The 15,885-nt window shown below is 38.9% G+C and overlaps 1 protein-coding gene across 1 annotated transcript in view; it reads left to right on the plus strand.

Annotated features, from left to right (window-relative positions):
- The window catches only part of LOC122791475 (butyrophilin subfamily 2 member A1-like), a 797,187-nt gene that overhangs the window by 458,818 nt on the left and 322,484 nt on the right, over positions 1-15,885 (plus strand). The window contains exon 9 of the mRNA XM_044059218.1: positions 4,789-4,815. Coding sequence (XP_043915153.1) covers positions 4,789-4,815 — 27 coding nt within the window. The remainder of the gene's footprint in view (positions 1-4,788; positions 4,816-15,885) is intronic.

Consider the following 15,885-nt stretch of genomic DNA (forward strand, 5'->3'; position numbering starts at 1 on the left):
GTTGCAACCTTTTTAATTAATATTGTTATGTGATTGACTTTTAAGATTTGAAAAACTTTAAATAGAGAAGACATTGTTTTTTTATTATCATGGTCTGAAGAAGCAGGTTGAATACCCGTGAAGGGCTAACCAAATAAAGTTATTAACCTGATCATGTTTCAGTTCGTCAGTACGTTGTTTGTCTTTACAATTTGCAATCTATATATGTTCACTGTATACTTATTTGTGCTTTTAATTCTGCATTTTTCACACAGACACTGAGCAGCAGAAATAACCTGTTTCTGAGACCTGTTTTCCATTACTGCAAACAAATTATGCTAATTGTTGGAAAATAAAATATGCAGTTGTATTATTTTAAGGAAGTTTCTCTTTTGCTTTCGAGCACAGACTGTTCCTTCATGCTAACCACGACAGGGTAACCTTCATCTAACTATGAACAAGTAAAAGAAGCAATCTGAAAATAAAATAAGCATGCTTAGTTTTACTTTGGGAGGTTGTCCATCACTTTTTAAATACAGGCTTCAACAGACTGCACCTCTTTTGACTTTGCATATTTCACTTTCAGAGAGATTATGTTACTTGTTCACTTATATTTTTATTAATTTCCTTTCACACAGAGCGTCTATCCAGGAATCTATCCAGGAATAAGTTATTTTATGACAGTGTGGCCCTTTTAACTGTGATCAAGTCTCAAAAGTCTGGCAATGAAGTATGTGACTAATCTATTTTAAAATATTTCACAAAATAGACAGAAATTGTTTGAAAATTAAGCTTGCAAACTATTTTTATTAGTATTTTGTCTCTATTCTCCTGCTGACTGTCCTTTCTTCTCAATAGAAAGGTTAAAGTGGTGTATCTCTTGATTATTAGCAAGGGATCAAAAATGTCTGAAAATATAATATGCACATTTACTTTTGCTACTTGTTTTACTGAGAGACTAAATTTCATTTCATGTGCAGACATCTCCTCCTGACATGGTGCCCTTCACATCAGTATGTCTGAGTACCAGAAACTGAAAGTATAACTTCTGTCGTTTATGTTTTCAGTATCTGTCGCTGTATCTCTCTCTCTCTGTCTCATACACATACACACACACACACACACACACACACACACACACACACACATGCAGACACCCACACCCACATACACAAACTGGTAACTTACTGATGGACAAAGACTGAACACTCTGGCTAACGTTACTAGAGGTTCAACTTACTGACAATCAGAGTTTTCCACTAAAAATCACTGTCAATGAGTTGTACCTCTACTGATGCCCTTTATGGAGGAATTTCTCCCTTCCATAAGTAGGTGCAACCATAGAGTTGGTATATATAAGTTCAGATGGGGGGAGCTCATCCCCTCACATCAGGAAGGGCAGGGGGTTACCTTCAAGCAGAAAAACACATAAAAAAATGTTTTTTAGCATGTTTTTTTTTTGTGAATGTAGTTCAAGAATTCCAATCCTTAGTGCATTTACTTTTGTCCACTTGTCGTGGAAGCCTCCCAAAGAACGAAATCTACTTCTAACTGCATGCAAGGGAGAGAGATGAAGACTGTCCACTGCTGTTACCCATCACCATACTGCTTACACAGCCTATGCCCTAAGAATATCCTTCTCTTTTTGAGTGGGAATAACTTACAGAGACTGTCTGAAAATATTACTTTGTGAATGAATGTGCATCAGATATTTTTATATATTGACTGCAACAACCCCCCCCCCCTTCATTTGACTGAAAAAAATGTGAACAAAACTGATTAAGAATAAAGAATTTGGGCCATATTATTTTTTGGTAAAGATTATGTTGCTTTTTGCATTCAGGCTGGTTCCTAGTCCTACAAACAAAGCTGTCTGAACAGATTTTTTACTGCTGATAATGAAACTGCTTTCAGTCCGTTCACAGATGCGCGTGCATATACACACACACACATGTGTGTGTGCACACAATTTAGTGCAAAACTTTTGCAGTTTAAAATGCTCTGTTTTTTTCTAATGTGCCCTGAACAAATGCTAAGATACCAGCATCGGAGCATACTTCTGCACCTGGGAGTAGACCACTTACTTACTGACCGAATGGTGATACATCATTTGTATGCAGATTTTTGATACAACTAAGAAATTTCACTGCACCAAAACAAAGATTGCCTGCTGAAGAAGCATTTATTTCTATTGTATTTCATGCCCAGAAGCACAAATGCAATGCTGATTGACTAAATTGCAGTCAGTTTTTCTGGCAACTACTGGCTACTTTTTTTTTTCCTTCATACAGTGCAAAATAACCATAAAATATATATATACAAATCATTTTATTTTTTCACTACATTGTCCTGTATACCAATTCTGAATAATTAGTCTGCGGTGGGGAAAATTCATTGCTGGGGTTAAGTATGCTCTACTTCTCAGGTAAAGAGTTAATTAAACAATATAAACATAGTGATTAAGGTGATTGATTTTGAACTTGAAGACAGTGGTTTCAATCCAGCCATCTCCTACTTGCATCTTGGGTTTAACCTATAGCAAATGACTCAACTTCCTTTTGCTAAAGGGATTTTTTCTGTAAACTGTTGCTAAAATACCGCCCCCCAAGAAAAAAGAAAAATCTCATAGTATAAATACTGTTTAACTGCTTATGTCAAATGATCAAATGGTTATGGATGAGACAATTAATATATATCTAAATGTAAATATTTGAGAATTCTATTAATTTGAAAGAGCTTTTAAATCTAGCAAAATTAAAAAATATATATATTGAAATATAGTTTTGCTATGAGAATTTAAAACATTACTATAGGTAATATGGAAACAGAATGATTATTGCATATTAATTCATGCCTAGTTCATATATGCCTAATCTGCGGAATGTTACACACATAATTTAGTTAGAAATAAGTTAAAATTCAAGTCCAGCTTTTGAAATCATTCTGTCATTATCAAATCCCCTGCACGATTGATCTGTTTGCTTAGGCTTTGCTTCTTTAAAATGCGGCACTTTTTTTTTTTCAAAAGCTTAGTGCATATACAATATTGACAAATAGATTTATACAACAAACTTGACCTGCCTGGAACAAATACTTTATTTTAAGGACAGCTCTGGATATTTGACTTGATTAATTGATTTTGATTGTCTCACTAAGTGCAAGTTTAAGTGGTTGCCGTCAGCAGGTATCACCACTTTTTGTAAGAGTAAGCCTGATTCAGTGGCTTAGAAGAAGGAAGCTGTGAATGGGCTTGAGGTGATCTCAGTTCTGTTAGTGGCTTGGGTGACTGCTGTTGCTGGCGGGGATAATAGCCATGTCCATCCTTGGGAGGGAAGCATACTGGTGTAGATAGATCTTTCACTGCATCCCTGGTGGAGGTTAGGACTCAGAATGATTGTAGGAATGTGTGAGAGAGCAGAGGAGGCAGCTTATTCACCTTAGAACCTACACCTGATGAGTGAGGGCCCCCATGACAATGAAATCTCCCAGACAGGAGACTTTTCTGGTGTGAGTCACATGGAGGCTTGCCAGGTTTTGAGGATCTGGGAAGTGGTAAAAATAAGGGTGCTAGCAGTGGAGGGGCCAGAGCTCAGCTATGGCAGGGCAAAAAAAAAAAAGAAATTCTTCAAAAGTACAAGAGTAAATTGGATGAAATTTCAATCATATGTAAGAAATAATAAAACATATGTTTTTGCTAGCCCTCCTGCACTCCACTTGAAAGTGACTTTGTCTGCTTATGTCACCACAATTACATGTACCAGTACCACAGTTACACAAGTGGAGAGATAAAAATATTTCAACAATTTTGATTCAGTGTAATACAATTTTGATTCAGTGTAATTATATAAATCGAAGTCACATCAGCAGTGTTTCCCAAAGGAGAACAATTGATGAGTTGCATAGAGGGAAATTATTTGATGAAGCATTAACTATTCACTCAATAAAGAGTAAGAAAGCTATCTTAGCTATTTCATCATGTTGCCAAAGACTGTTCTTTCTAAATATAGTTTTCATATAAAGACACTTTGTGATAGATGTCCAGCTGGAAATACTTTCTTGTTTCAGGCATACTTGGATTAATTACAGAAAGTTTAGTTCAAAAATGTGTTGCATTTAGGAGTACTAAAGATGCAAGATTTATGGTTAGCATTGCCTACTGTTGAATTCCATTTCCTGTTTTCCTAACTCTACATCTGCAAAGAAATGAATGATTTATCTATACAGAGGAAGTTTGTACTGGATAATTTTCATCTCATTGGAATGGTTATATGTGTAACAACTGACAGTGCTGACCTAGGAATGTTGCGCACTGAGTAATTTTTGTAGTCCTCAGTCAATCTCTTTTTATTGTCTGACTTAGGTTACACTAGCTTGCTGAACTAGCCCTAGAAGGTAGTGTAAGTTGAGTATGATAGACTGTAGTACAAACATCAGTGAATGACAACAATGCATTCTTGTCAAACAAGACTACTGATGGAGAAATTGATCTTTCCTCAAGATATAGAAGAAACCCCAGAGTTAAGTATATTAACTTATGAATGTTGGGGAGTGAAGTTTCATGCAAGAGACAGTGGGAGACTTTATCCCTCCATGTAAACACTGAATTCAGTTTCAAATGTATGTTTTTTTCTAACTCAGATGGCATATGACTTTTTGATGTTTGTTCTTGTGGCATAGATTCCTAACAATAAGTAAATACCCCTTTGTTGTTAAACATCACCAGAATAATATAAGATCCCTTCTTAATTTACTGTTAAAGATGCATAGTGAAAGAAATGTAAGATTTTTCTTTTTCTTTTATGTTTTTAGATACTATTGATAAGAAAAAGGATGAAGGTAAGACTATTTAATGCTTGACACATAGTTTCTTATGTATCATTTAACACAGTTATGAATAACTTATGTTTTTTTTTGAGAAAAAATAAAACAGTTCTAAATTAAGTATGTATATTTTAATAAGGCCTCTAAATACAGTGACATTAACATATTAAAATATATAACCATTATCCTTTTAATTTGTTTACTGTTGGAAAATTAAACTACTAGTCACCTTCTTGTCTGAGTTAGCAAATCAAACTGAAAAAGTGAGCAAATCTGAGAAAGGGTGACCTAGACACAGAAATGAAAATCTTCTGGCCAAAACATCTTCTACAGAACTTTGCAGGATCGATCAACTTTTAAGTATGACAGTTCTTAATCTGAAACTATAATATCCCATGCATAAACAACACTGGCTGTAAATGCAAGTCTTGAAAAGATGCAACTTTTAGAGCATACTAAAAGATGAGTGATTTTAATGCCTTTTAGAGAAGGGGCTTACTGTACATCAGTACGCTGACTAGAGAATGAGTGTTCCCCAGTGGGGTAATAATGTACAAATAATGCCCGCTGAAAAACATGTCTGCCACTTCATGGCTGCATATCAAGCTGCTGTGGAGCTCGGACTGAAAAAATATAATGCTGCCATTATTTTACTCTCACTAAGCAGCGCTTTTGCTGTTTAGTGAGTATAAAATAAAATATACGTAAAAAAGTGTGTGTATGTTTTTGTGTGTGAAAGTCAATGTGTGTATGAGTGAGAGAGAGAGATTGGTTGAGCTACAATTTTATGCTAGCTAAGCAGTGCTTTTGCTATTTAGCAAGTGTAAAATAAAATAAAAATAAAATAAAAATGTGTGTATGTGTTAGTGTGTGAAAGTGTATGCCTGTATGAGTGTGAGAGACAGATCAGTTAAGCTGCTATTTTACACTGGCTAAGCAGCACTTCTGCTGTTTAGTGAGTGTAAAATAAAAGGTGTGTGTGTGTGTGGGGGGGGGTGAAGAGTGAAAGCAATCGACCATACCTCTTGGAATACCTTTCAATAACTTAGTGCAAGAAATCTGGACAAAGCCCAACAAAATGTGGGGACAAAGGCCTAAAAATAGGTACCAATATTAAATATTGCTCTTATAAACTTAGAAAGCTGTTAGAGCAACAGGGATAGTTTTAACATACATTTCTGAAGGATTTGAAGTCTGAAACTCAAATGTATGCTATTTTATAGTGACTTCAATCCTCAGATCATCCCAGTAAATTGCCAAAAAAAACCCACAACTTTTATGAGGAAATGATCAAAAATATGAGCCAAAAATCTGGAGATTTTGCAAAAATCTGCAGAGCTGAGAGGTATGCCTCTCGGCACAAATAATTGGGAAACAAAGGTAGGAAAATAGGGACAGACTTTAAATATTGTTCTTATAAACTTGGAAAGATGCTAGAATAACAGGGTTTTCGTTAGCATGCATTTTTTCTGAAGCAGAGATGTGTGTGTGTGTGTGTGTGTGTGTGTGTGTGTGTGTGTGTGTGTGTGTGTGTGTGTGTGTGTGTGTGTGTGTGTGTGAGGTTTACAAACCTCTGCATCTTTCCACTGAAAAAATCTGTATAAAGCCTAAAATAAAGGGAGAACAAAGGCTATAAATTAGAAACTTAACTATTGCTCTTATGAAATTATAAAGCTGCTAAACCAGGAAGCTCAGATGTATGTCATTATATAGTAATTTCAATCTCCAGTGACTGTCAATTAAAGGTTTAGGAGTAAGGGACCAAAAATAAGGTAAATAACCTGGTTATTTTTTAAATGTTGTATTTTGGCTGTAAAATGTTTTCTCCAACACTATTAACATATATTACAGCAAGTTTGAAACATTAGGCGGAGGAAATATTTTACATCATAAATATACTAAATATATATATATATATATATATATATATATATATATATATATATATATATATATATATATATATATATATGGTTCTACCTGAGATAGTCGACACTCCAGAACACCGACAAGCAAATCGCGAGCGCCAGAAGATTGACAATGCAGAAGACCGACGCGACGGATTAAAACACCGACGCCGAGGATGCTGACATGGGAAAAGGCTGTGTAAGTATGCGGTAGTGACGGATGTTAGGGTGCGAGTAAGGTAAGTGTGGATATTGACGGTCTGTGGGGATAGGGGTGGGTTAAGTGAGTTAGGGTCAGTGCGCGGGTTAGGTAAGTGTGTGGTAGTGATAGTCTTTGGGTTAGGGGCAGGTTAAGTGAGTTAGGGTTAGGGAGTGGGTTAGGTAAGTGTGCGGTAGTGATAGTCTTTGGGTTAGGGGTGGGTTAAGTGAGTTAGGGTTAGGGCGCGGGTTAGCTGAGTATGCGATAGTGATGGACCTTAGGGTTAGGGTTTGGGTTAGGGTTGTAGATAGTTGTGTATGTGAGGTTTAGTGTGGGTTTGTAGGGATTTTGGTGTGCTTGTGTTGTTTGTGTGGTTTTTGGACAGGGGTTGTGTTTTGTTAGTTGATTGTTGTGGTGTGTGCAGTGTATGAGGTTTCGTGTTTGTGTACCGTCGGTTATTTCGTTGTCGGGCAAGTGAGGTTTCGTGTTTCTCCACTGTCGATTATGTGGTGTCGGTGATTTCGTTGTTGGTGTTCTGGGGTTTCGATTATGTCAGGTAGAACCATATATATATATATATATATATATATATATATATATATATATATATATATATATATATATATATATATATATATATATATATATATATATGTATGAGTGTGTGTGTGGGTCTACTTTGTTTGATAGAAAGCACATTTCACTGAAACTCATTTGACACAAGTCTCATTTCACTGAAAATGAATTCCCTGGGCACAATTAACTGATAGCTCACTTCACTGGAATCTCATTTGACTGAAATTAATTTCACCGAAATAGATATATGCCCTCTTCCCCACTGTAGTGCCATCCTGGAGTTAGTGCCATCCTGGAGTTAGTATATATAGTTAGGTGGGGTGTGAGGGGGGGATAAAGTACCTCACATAGTTAGGCTATATATTATTTTCTGGAAAGAGTTCTTTAATAGACTTGTAAGAACCATGTCTATGGTTTACAACATTTAAAATAGGCTGGGGGCTACCAGTTTAGCCTTTTTAGTGCTATACGGTGGTGGATTCTGAAAGGGGCTTTTGCTGCAAATTTAGCAACTTTGTTATATCATTGTTCAAGTTTTAATTTTTGTGATGTCTGGAGGTTAATAAGGAAGAGTAGTGAGGTGATAAGTAGTGGCAAGTGTAATTTTACATGCATCAGTGAGAAAGCTTTTTGCTCTGTAAAGCATCAGTAGTTTTTGATGAGTTTTTCTTATGCAATTATGTATACGCAGGTTGAATGTAAGATCACCCACTATCTCCCTAATAAAAAATAGCACATTAAGTTTAGTTTTTTCATGACAGAGGGATGGGGGGGAGGTAGTTTGGTCTCTTTGAGTTAAGCATGAATTTTGAGTTTTGAAGCCATGTTTCAGAGGCTGTTAAAGCTTCCTGAGTAATTATTTGGAGGTGCACCATGTTGTCAGATGTGCAAATAAGAGTGAAATTATCTGGGTATTGTATTAGGGTGGCCTGTTGTGTGGCTGCATAGAGGGTGTTGGTGAAAATGTTAAAGAGGAGGGGACCAAGTATAGAGCCTTGTGGTACACCAGTGATGACTAGGAAATAAGGAGAGAGCATGGAGTGCCATTTTACTAACCAATACCTATTGGACAGGTAGCTTTTGAAACACAAAAGTGCGGGCTGAAAGAAACCTCATGAGGACATTTGAAGTAAGAGTTTGCTGTGACAAACTGTGTCAAAGGCTTTAGACCAGTCTAGAAATAAGGAAGATACTAGTCTGTCATTATCTCTAGCTTTATTGACAGTGTCTATATAGAAGGGCAGTGCTAGTACTATGGGAAGGACGGAAGCCATGTTGTGTAGGGGATAGGAGTTCTTCCTGCAGGAGCTAATCTAGCAATTGTTTTTGGATACATTTTTCAAGTATTTTGGTGAGGGGAAAGATGATTCCTATAGGTTTAAAGCTATTAATACCTGTTGAATTTCCTCCTTTGTACAAAGGATAGTGTGTGACTTTTTCCAGAAATCTGGAATGTGGGATTCCTAGACTGACCTGTTTATAAGGATTGAGAGAGGATAGGCAATGCTACTGGCTGCCAGTTTTAGGTACTCGCTTGGAAGGTCATCAGTTGAAGAAGATCATGTTTTAAATTTATTTAAGAGTAGTTTTATATAGGATGAGTGTACAGGTTTGAAGTTGAAAGTGGATATGGTGATATGTGGCTGTGGGGCAAGGTTGGGATTTGATATTAAAATGAGAGTTGAACTGTATTGCAGGTTTGAGTGTTTAGTTATCAGGGGGTGGTGTTTGGGATGATTTTTGGTCTGGATGTAAGATTTCTTTAATGTATGTCCACTTTTTTTAGGGTTGTGTTTATTATTATTCTGAGGGTTATTATAATATAGTTTTTTTTTGTCTTCATTTATTTGCTTTTTAGTACAATTGCAAAGCATTCTGAAGTTTTCAAGATATTAAGGTGTTTTATATTTTTGCCATTTTGTCCATGATTTTTCTCTATCCTGCATTAGCCTTCTACTCTTTCTCGATAGCCAAATTGCATTATTTGTTTTTAGTCTCTTCCTTCTAAGATGTGCAAGGTTGTATTTGTAAAGAGTGTGTTAAATTCATTTACAGCATCCTCTAAGGGAGGATTTTTGGGAAGTTCCAGTTAATAGATGAGAATTTCTGGGTTAAACCTGGAAAGATTACATGTTGTTTTATAAATGTGCTGTTTAACTGGATGTGTGAGATGTCTGGTCATATAGATTAGGAGATGATCGCTAAGAGGCTGACATTGCACCTGTAGTGTAGTATTCGCTAGCGTCTGATACTAAGATCCAGCCTAATAGGGAATTTGATGTCTTGCTATAATGAGTGCAGATATTAATTCTGTGAAACTATATAAAATAATGCTAGATGTAGGGGAGTTAAACTTTATGTCCAACCAATTGATGTTCACATTACCTAGTAGCATCTTTTCTTGTGGAAATGTTATGGATATCCAATGTTGGGTGTTTTCCAGTATAGCTGTATTGTTGCTAGGAGGGATGTAAAGGGCTGTAATACATATTTGTTTATATGTATTATTTGACATTTGTTTACTGGGAAAGTTCAACTGGGCCATAATGAACCCATTTTCAGTGGAGGCCTGGGGAGAAAAACTCCATAAGACAAACAGTTTATCTATGAACAGTATTAGACAAATTTAGCATAGTACTATAGATGTAAGCATTCATTTAATAGCAGCTAAAATATTTAACATAAGAGTAGCACAATATAACAAGTTGTTACAAACATAGGATAGTTACAGTGTATTTTTTATTTAAAGTCTGTCCTAGTCACAGCATTATGTATTGGGGGTAGTCATTAGGAAAATGTAAAGTAGTTGAGATGGTTGTTTTAGAGAAAAAGGGAAGGAGTGTAGTAGTAGGAACAGGGGAGAAGAGAGGTAGAATAAGAGGGAATAGTAAGGTGGTTAAGGTAGATAGAGTTATGAGTAGCAGGAGGTGAGGGTGTGATGATGAGGACTGAGTTATCAGCCTGGGTTTGAGCAGGAGCATTTCCAGGATTTAGAGAGGTGTTCCTTAAGTGATACTTGAAGAATGTTTGTATGTGGTTGTGTCTTAAAGATAAGGGGAGTGTGTTCCAGATTTTACCTATGGAGAAGGAGTATAGGCTATGACTGGTTAATTTCAATGGACAGTGCTCTTGTAGAAGATGTTTGCTTTCTGATCTAAGAGATCTACTTGGTATGTAGGAGTGGAAGATGTATTCAAGGCAGGACAGAGAATGAGTTTATGTGCTGTGTTCAGCTGGATGAAGGTAAAGTAATGTGGAAGTTCAAGCCAATTGAGATTACGGAGGGGTATCCAGTAATGAGTGGAGTATTTTTCATTGGCGGCAAACTTTGCAATTTTGTTGTAGCAAGATATGAGCTTAGATTGTAGGCAGGTTTGTTATTTATTGAGAACTGGGGAACCATATAAGAGAGAGGGTAGGAGGTAGGTAGTGGCTGATGTGTGTTTAGTGTTAGTGTCTAGGAAACGTTTCTGCTGGTAGAGGGTTCCAAGTTTCTGATGTGTTTTCTTAATGTTATGTATATGTAGGTTGAACTTAAGGTGTTCATCAATGGTGATGCCTAGTAGTTTTGTGCAGGAGCATATAGGTTCATAGGTTCATAGGTAAATACTAGGCTATCTGCCCATGGGCATTTATAAGCCTAGCCACAGAGTGATGGCTTTCGCCTCCCCATTAGATTAGTAACCTGGGCCTCTGTCAACAGGGCTCCTGAAGTGATCCCAGGGCAGAACTTATGATTACCCATCCATTCATCAAGATTTCTCTTGAAGAGGGTCAGAGAGGAGCTCTGTCAAATATGGATTGGGATTCTATTCCAGAGTAATCTATCCCTCCATGTCCTGTTTATTGTTGTACATAAGTTCAAGTTGCTAGAACGAGTGGTTATGAGGGATCTCGTTTTTTTGAGGTGAAGCATGTCCATTAGTTCAGGGTTTGACATGGCCCTATAGGTCAGGCATAGGTCACCTCTGAGCAGACAGTAAGTGACTGAGAAGAGCTGGAGCTTTTTTAGTTGTGCTTCATAGGGTAATTGTTTAAGGCCCTTAATCCTCTTAGTGAGGTACTTCTGTGGTCTTTCTAGTTTCAGGTGTCTAGTGAGGTACATCCCAAATGGGGCATTGTACTCTATTATGGGCCTAATGAGTGAGGAGTAAAGGGGCACAATCACCTCCTTGGATCTGGATGAGCAACCCTTTGTGATCAGGTGTGCCACATAGAAGGATTTCCTGACCGTTTTGACTATGTGGTTATCAAAGGAGAGCATGCTATCTACTTGGGTACCCAGGTTCCTAATTACTTCTTCTGTACTTAGTGGATTCCCATCTATGTGGTAGTTTGTAGGTACTTTGTTTTTCGCAAATGGGATTACTATGCATTTTTTGGCATTTAGCTTGAGACCGTGACTTTGACACCAGATGTTTGTCCCTTTTGCAGGATGCCTGTGTCAGCTGGAAAGTCAATTATTGCACCCAATTTACAGTCATCTGTGAACTTGGTTGGCCACAGTCCCTCCACCTTTGCCTGTACTTCAGAGAAATATATACCGAACAGGAGGGGTCCCAGGACTGAGCCCTGTGGGACTCCGCCTGTGACTGGTTTAGAGTCGGACATGGCACCTGCCACTCTTATCATGTGGGTTCTGTCTGAGAGCCAACTGACAACCCATCTCATGACATGGGGGTTGATATTTAAGCTGGTGAGTTTGTCTGATTCCTGAGTGTGGGATGGTGTCGAACGCCTTAGCAAGGTCCAGATATGCTGTGTGGACCACCTTCCCTTCATCTATGGCCTTGGTGACTGTTTCGAAGAAGTCAACCAAGTTCAGGAGGCAAGATCTGCCTTTAACAAAGCCGAACTGGGTGGGGTCCAGTGTCTGGAGGTACCCAATGTCCCTGTTAATGAGCTCCATGATAATGCGTTCCATGGCTTTGCAGACCAAGCTAGTCAAGCTTATAGGGTGATAGTTCCCAGGGTCAGTTGTGGCACCACCTTTGTGGAGTGGTACGACTGTTGCTGTATGCCATTCTTTGGGTACATAGCCTGTAGAGAGGCTGAGTTTGAATAGTGATTTGAGATGGGGGGTTAGTTCATTTTGAAGCTTGTGTAAGACACAACCTGGGATAGCATCTGGTCCCATTGATGCTGTGTTTTTGGCCTTTTCAAGGGCTGTCTTTACTTGTGTGTCTGAGATATTTGGAGTGCCACATTCTTCTGGGATGGGTGCTAGCCCCTTTGGTGGAGAGGGGGGGTGGTGAAGTTTGCATTGAACTTGTCAGCCAGGATGTTGGCAATGTCGGTTGGTTCAGTGTATTTATGGCCATTATGCACTAGCTTGGAGCATATCTGAGAGTTTGCCCCTAGACTCTTGACATAGTTAAAGAAGGCCTTGTAGTTATACTTAGAGTCATTGGCTATTTTTCTTTCGAAGTTGGCCTTGGATGATTTAATGAGGGAGTGCAGTTTTTTACTGATGTTAATCAGAGATGCCTTCTTATTTTGGGATTTTGCTCTATCTTGCAGGAGTTTCTTCCTTCTGTTGTAAAGTTTATTTATGGCCGGGGTCCACCAGACTGGCTTCCTCTTTTTTGAGGAGTTGGTCTTGGTTTTACTTGGGATGGCTCGGTCCATGCATTCTTGAAGGTGTTCATAGAATGCACTTGTAAAGGATTCTGCCATTGGGTCATCATTTTCCATTTGATTGGGAGCTTTGAAACTTCCCACCTCGGTCTTGAGGAGTGTGAAGTTGGCTTTAGAGAAGTTGTTTACCTTGATTTCCTTGACTGGGGTGTGGGGGTTGGGATGTGGATGTCCAGTGTGATTAGTTTGTGATCTGATCTTACCAATGACGAGTTTACCTCAGGTGTGGAACATAGGTTCCCCATGTTGGTGATGACCAGGTCCAGTATGTTGTCACCTCTTGTGGGAGTGGTGACCAGCTGTTCAAGGGCATTTGAGTTTATAAACTCAAGGAAGCATTGGGCTAGGGTGTTTGAGCTTGAGTAGTTTTCCCAGTCAATGTTTGGATAGTTGAAGTCACCCAGTAGCATGGTGTTGGGTAGAATCTTCATACTTTCTAATGTTCTCAGGAATGCTGCGTGAGGGTCCTAAGACAAGTTTGGAGATCTGTAGCAAGCTATAAATTGAATAGTTAATTACCCGCTGTCAATTTCACTTGGATGGTCTCAGATTCTGCATGCTGTGCTACTAACCTGGAGGTGTGGGTGTTCTTGATGAATATGGACACACCCCCTCCTTTTCTGTTCCGGTCCTGGTTTTGGGACCTAAAGGTATGGTAGGAGTTATAGCCTGGTAGTGCTGGGGTGCTCTCTGGAGCCTTGAACCTGGTTTCTGTCACTGCACATACGTCGATTTCTTCCATACTAAGGAGAGCCTTGAGTGCGTGCATTTTGAGGTTTAGACTTCTGGCATTGAGCAGCATTATCTTCAGTTTTTGTTTATTATTGTTGTTTATGGAGGCGGGTTTTTTTTTTGAGCCTTGCCTAAAAAAGGCAGTATTGGGGCAGCAAGAGTCATGGCCAGTATTCGAAAGCCCAGGGGCGACAGGTGCAAGCTGTCTCTGGTGAAGCAACGTGGCTTGTCAAGCATGTCATCCCAGGCTGACAAGTACTGGATCTGCTTTGAATGGCACCAGTAGTTTAACCAATTGTTGAAACTGATCATTTTTTCTTCGTATGCTGGCATCATTTTGAGTGAAGGCAGGATGCTACTCAGTCAGAGTCATACCAGCCTGGGCTACATGGTCAGAGAGCTCCTCCATGTCTCTTTTCATGTAGTCCAGGGAGGTATGTCTCAGGTCATTTACGCCAACATGTACAATGACAGAGTCATATTTGTACTTGTTGTGGAGTGACCTGAGTGCATGTGTTATGTGGCAGATTCTGGCACCCAACAGGCAGCTTACGGTAACCTTCTCCTTGTTCAGTCTAGTGAGTGGAACGTCTGTGTGCCTGATAGAATCACCGATTACTAGTGTGTTAGGTGTGTTATTTAGCCTTAGGGGTTGTTTTTGCTTGGCACACTGACGTTGTGACATGTGTTACCTGGCTTCTGTTGTGGGGTGGGGGTTGCTTGGGAGTATGCTTATGAGGTCTCTGTTTAGGCAGGTTCTTATTTAGAGCCTCCGAGTATGTTTTTGCGTGTTTCTGAGAGTTGTTTTCTGATGCAGCTATGGCTGGCCTATGTGGGTCTGGTAATGTGGTGCTAGTGTTGCCCTTCTCCTTGTGACTGGTTGATCCAGTCATGGATTGAGAGAGCTTAGCCTCCAGTTTGGCTGTGTAGCTGCATCTCTCACATATGTTTGTGTTGGTTGGGAGGAGGAGGAGGTTATATGTTCAGTTATTGTGTTTTGTGAGAGAATAGTAAATTGCTTTTTATTTAGAGAATATGTTTTGGAGGTGAAGAGTAGACATTTTGATTTGGTGGGGTTAAGGAGGAGTTGATTATTAGAAAGCCATCCTTCAATGGCTGTAAATGCAGTTTGGGTGATTTGTTGGAGATGAGATATAGGAATCTGATGAACAGATGACTGTGGAGTCATCAGCTTACTGTATGTGTACTATGTTGGGAGGTGGTATATAGGTCATTAGTAAAGATGTTAAATAAGAAGGGGCCAAGGACAGAGCCTTGGGAAACTCCAGCTGAGGTGTCTTGGAAAGCAGAGAGAGAGTCAAGCCTGCTGTCTATTAGAGATATAAATAGTGAACCATCTGGTGGTGGAAGGGGATACTCTAAGGTTATTGAGCTTTTGTATAAGAAGGTGATGGGGAACAGTATCAAAGGCCTTAGGTCAAGGAACAGAAAGGTAACACGTTTGCCTGATTCCTGAGCTTTGTTAACTATGTCAGTGAAGGGTTAGTATTGTGTCCTGGTCTAAAGCCATGTTGTGTGGAAGTGAGGAGTTGATTGTTAAGGAGGTAGTGGAATAGTTGTGAGTGGATGCATTTTTCAAGGAATTTAGGTAGTGATGACAGTAAGACAATGGGTTGATAATTAAACAATTCAGTGACGTTGCCACCTTTGTCTAATGGTATAATGATTTTTTACAGAAAGTTGGACTTAAAGCTTTTAGAATAGATATATTAATGAGGTTGGATATAGGATATGCAATGGCACCAGCTGCCATCTTCAGATATTCTGCAGGAAGGTAGGCAGGAGAGTTAGTGTAGACTTTGAGTTTGGGGAGGAGCTTCCTATTGTGTTAGTGGGAACAGGCTATAGAGAGAAAGTAGGTTAAGGAAGTAGTGGAGTGGAGGAATGAGGGTGGGCCATGGGGGGGCAGTAATGGATCTTTTGTGGGGCGATGTGATAGTGGTGACTTATGTGAGGTGGTGGGAAGAGATAATGTGTTTGAGGTGACATTCCTGGGGGAGGGAACATTACTTT

Source organism: Protopterus annectens, chromosome 17.part0 (assembly GCF_019279795.1).
Source record: "Protopterus annectens isolate FY-2018-M chromosome 17.part0, PAN1.0, whole genome shotgun sequence".
Classification (NCBI taxonomy): domain Eukaryota; kingdom Metazoa; phylum Chordata; order Ceratodontiformes; family Protopteridae; genus Protopterus; species Protopterus annectens.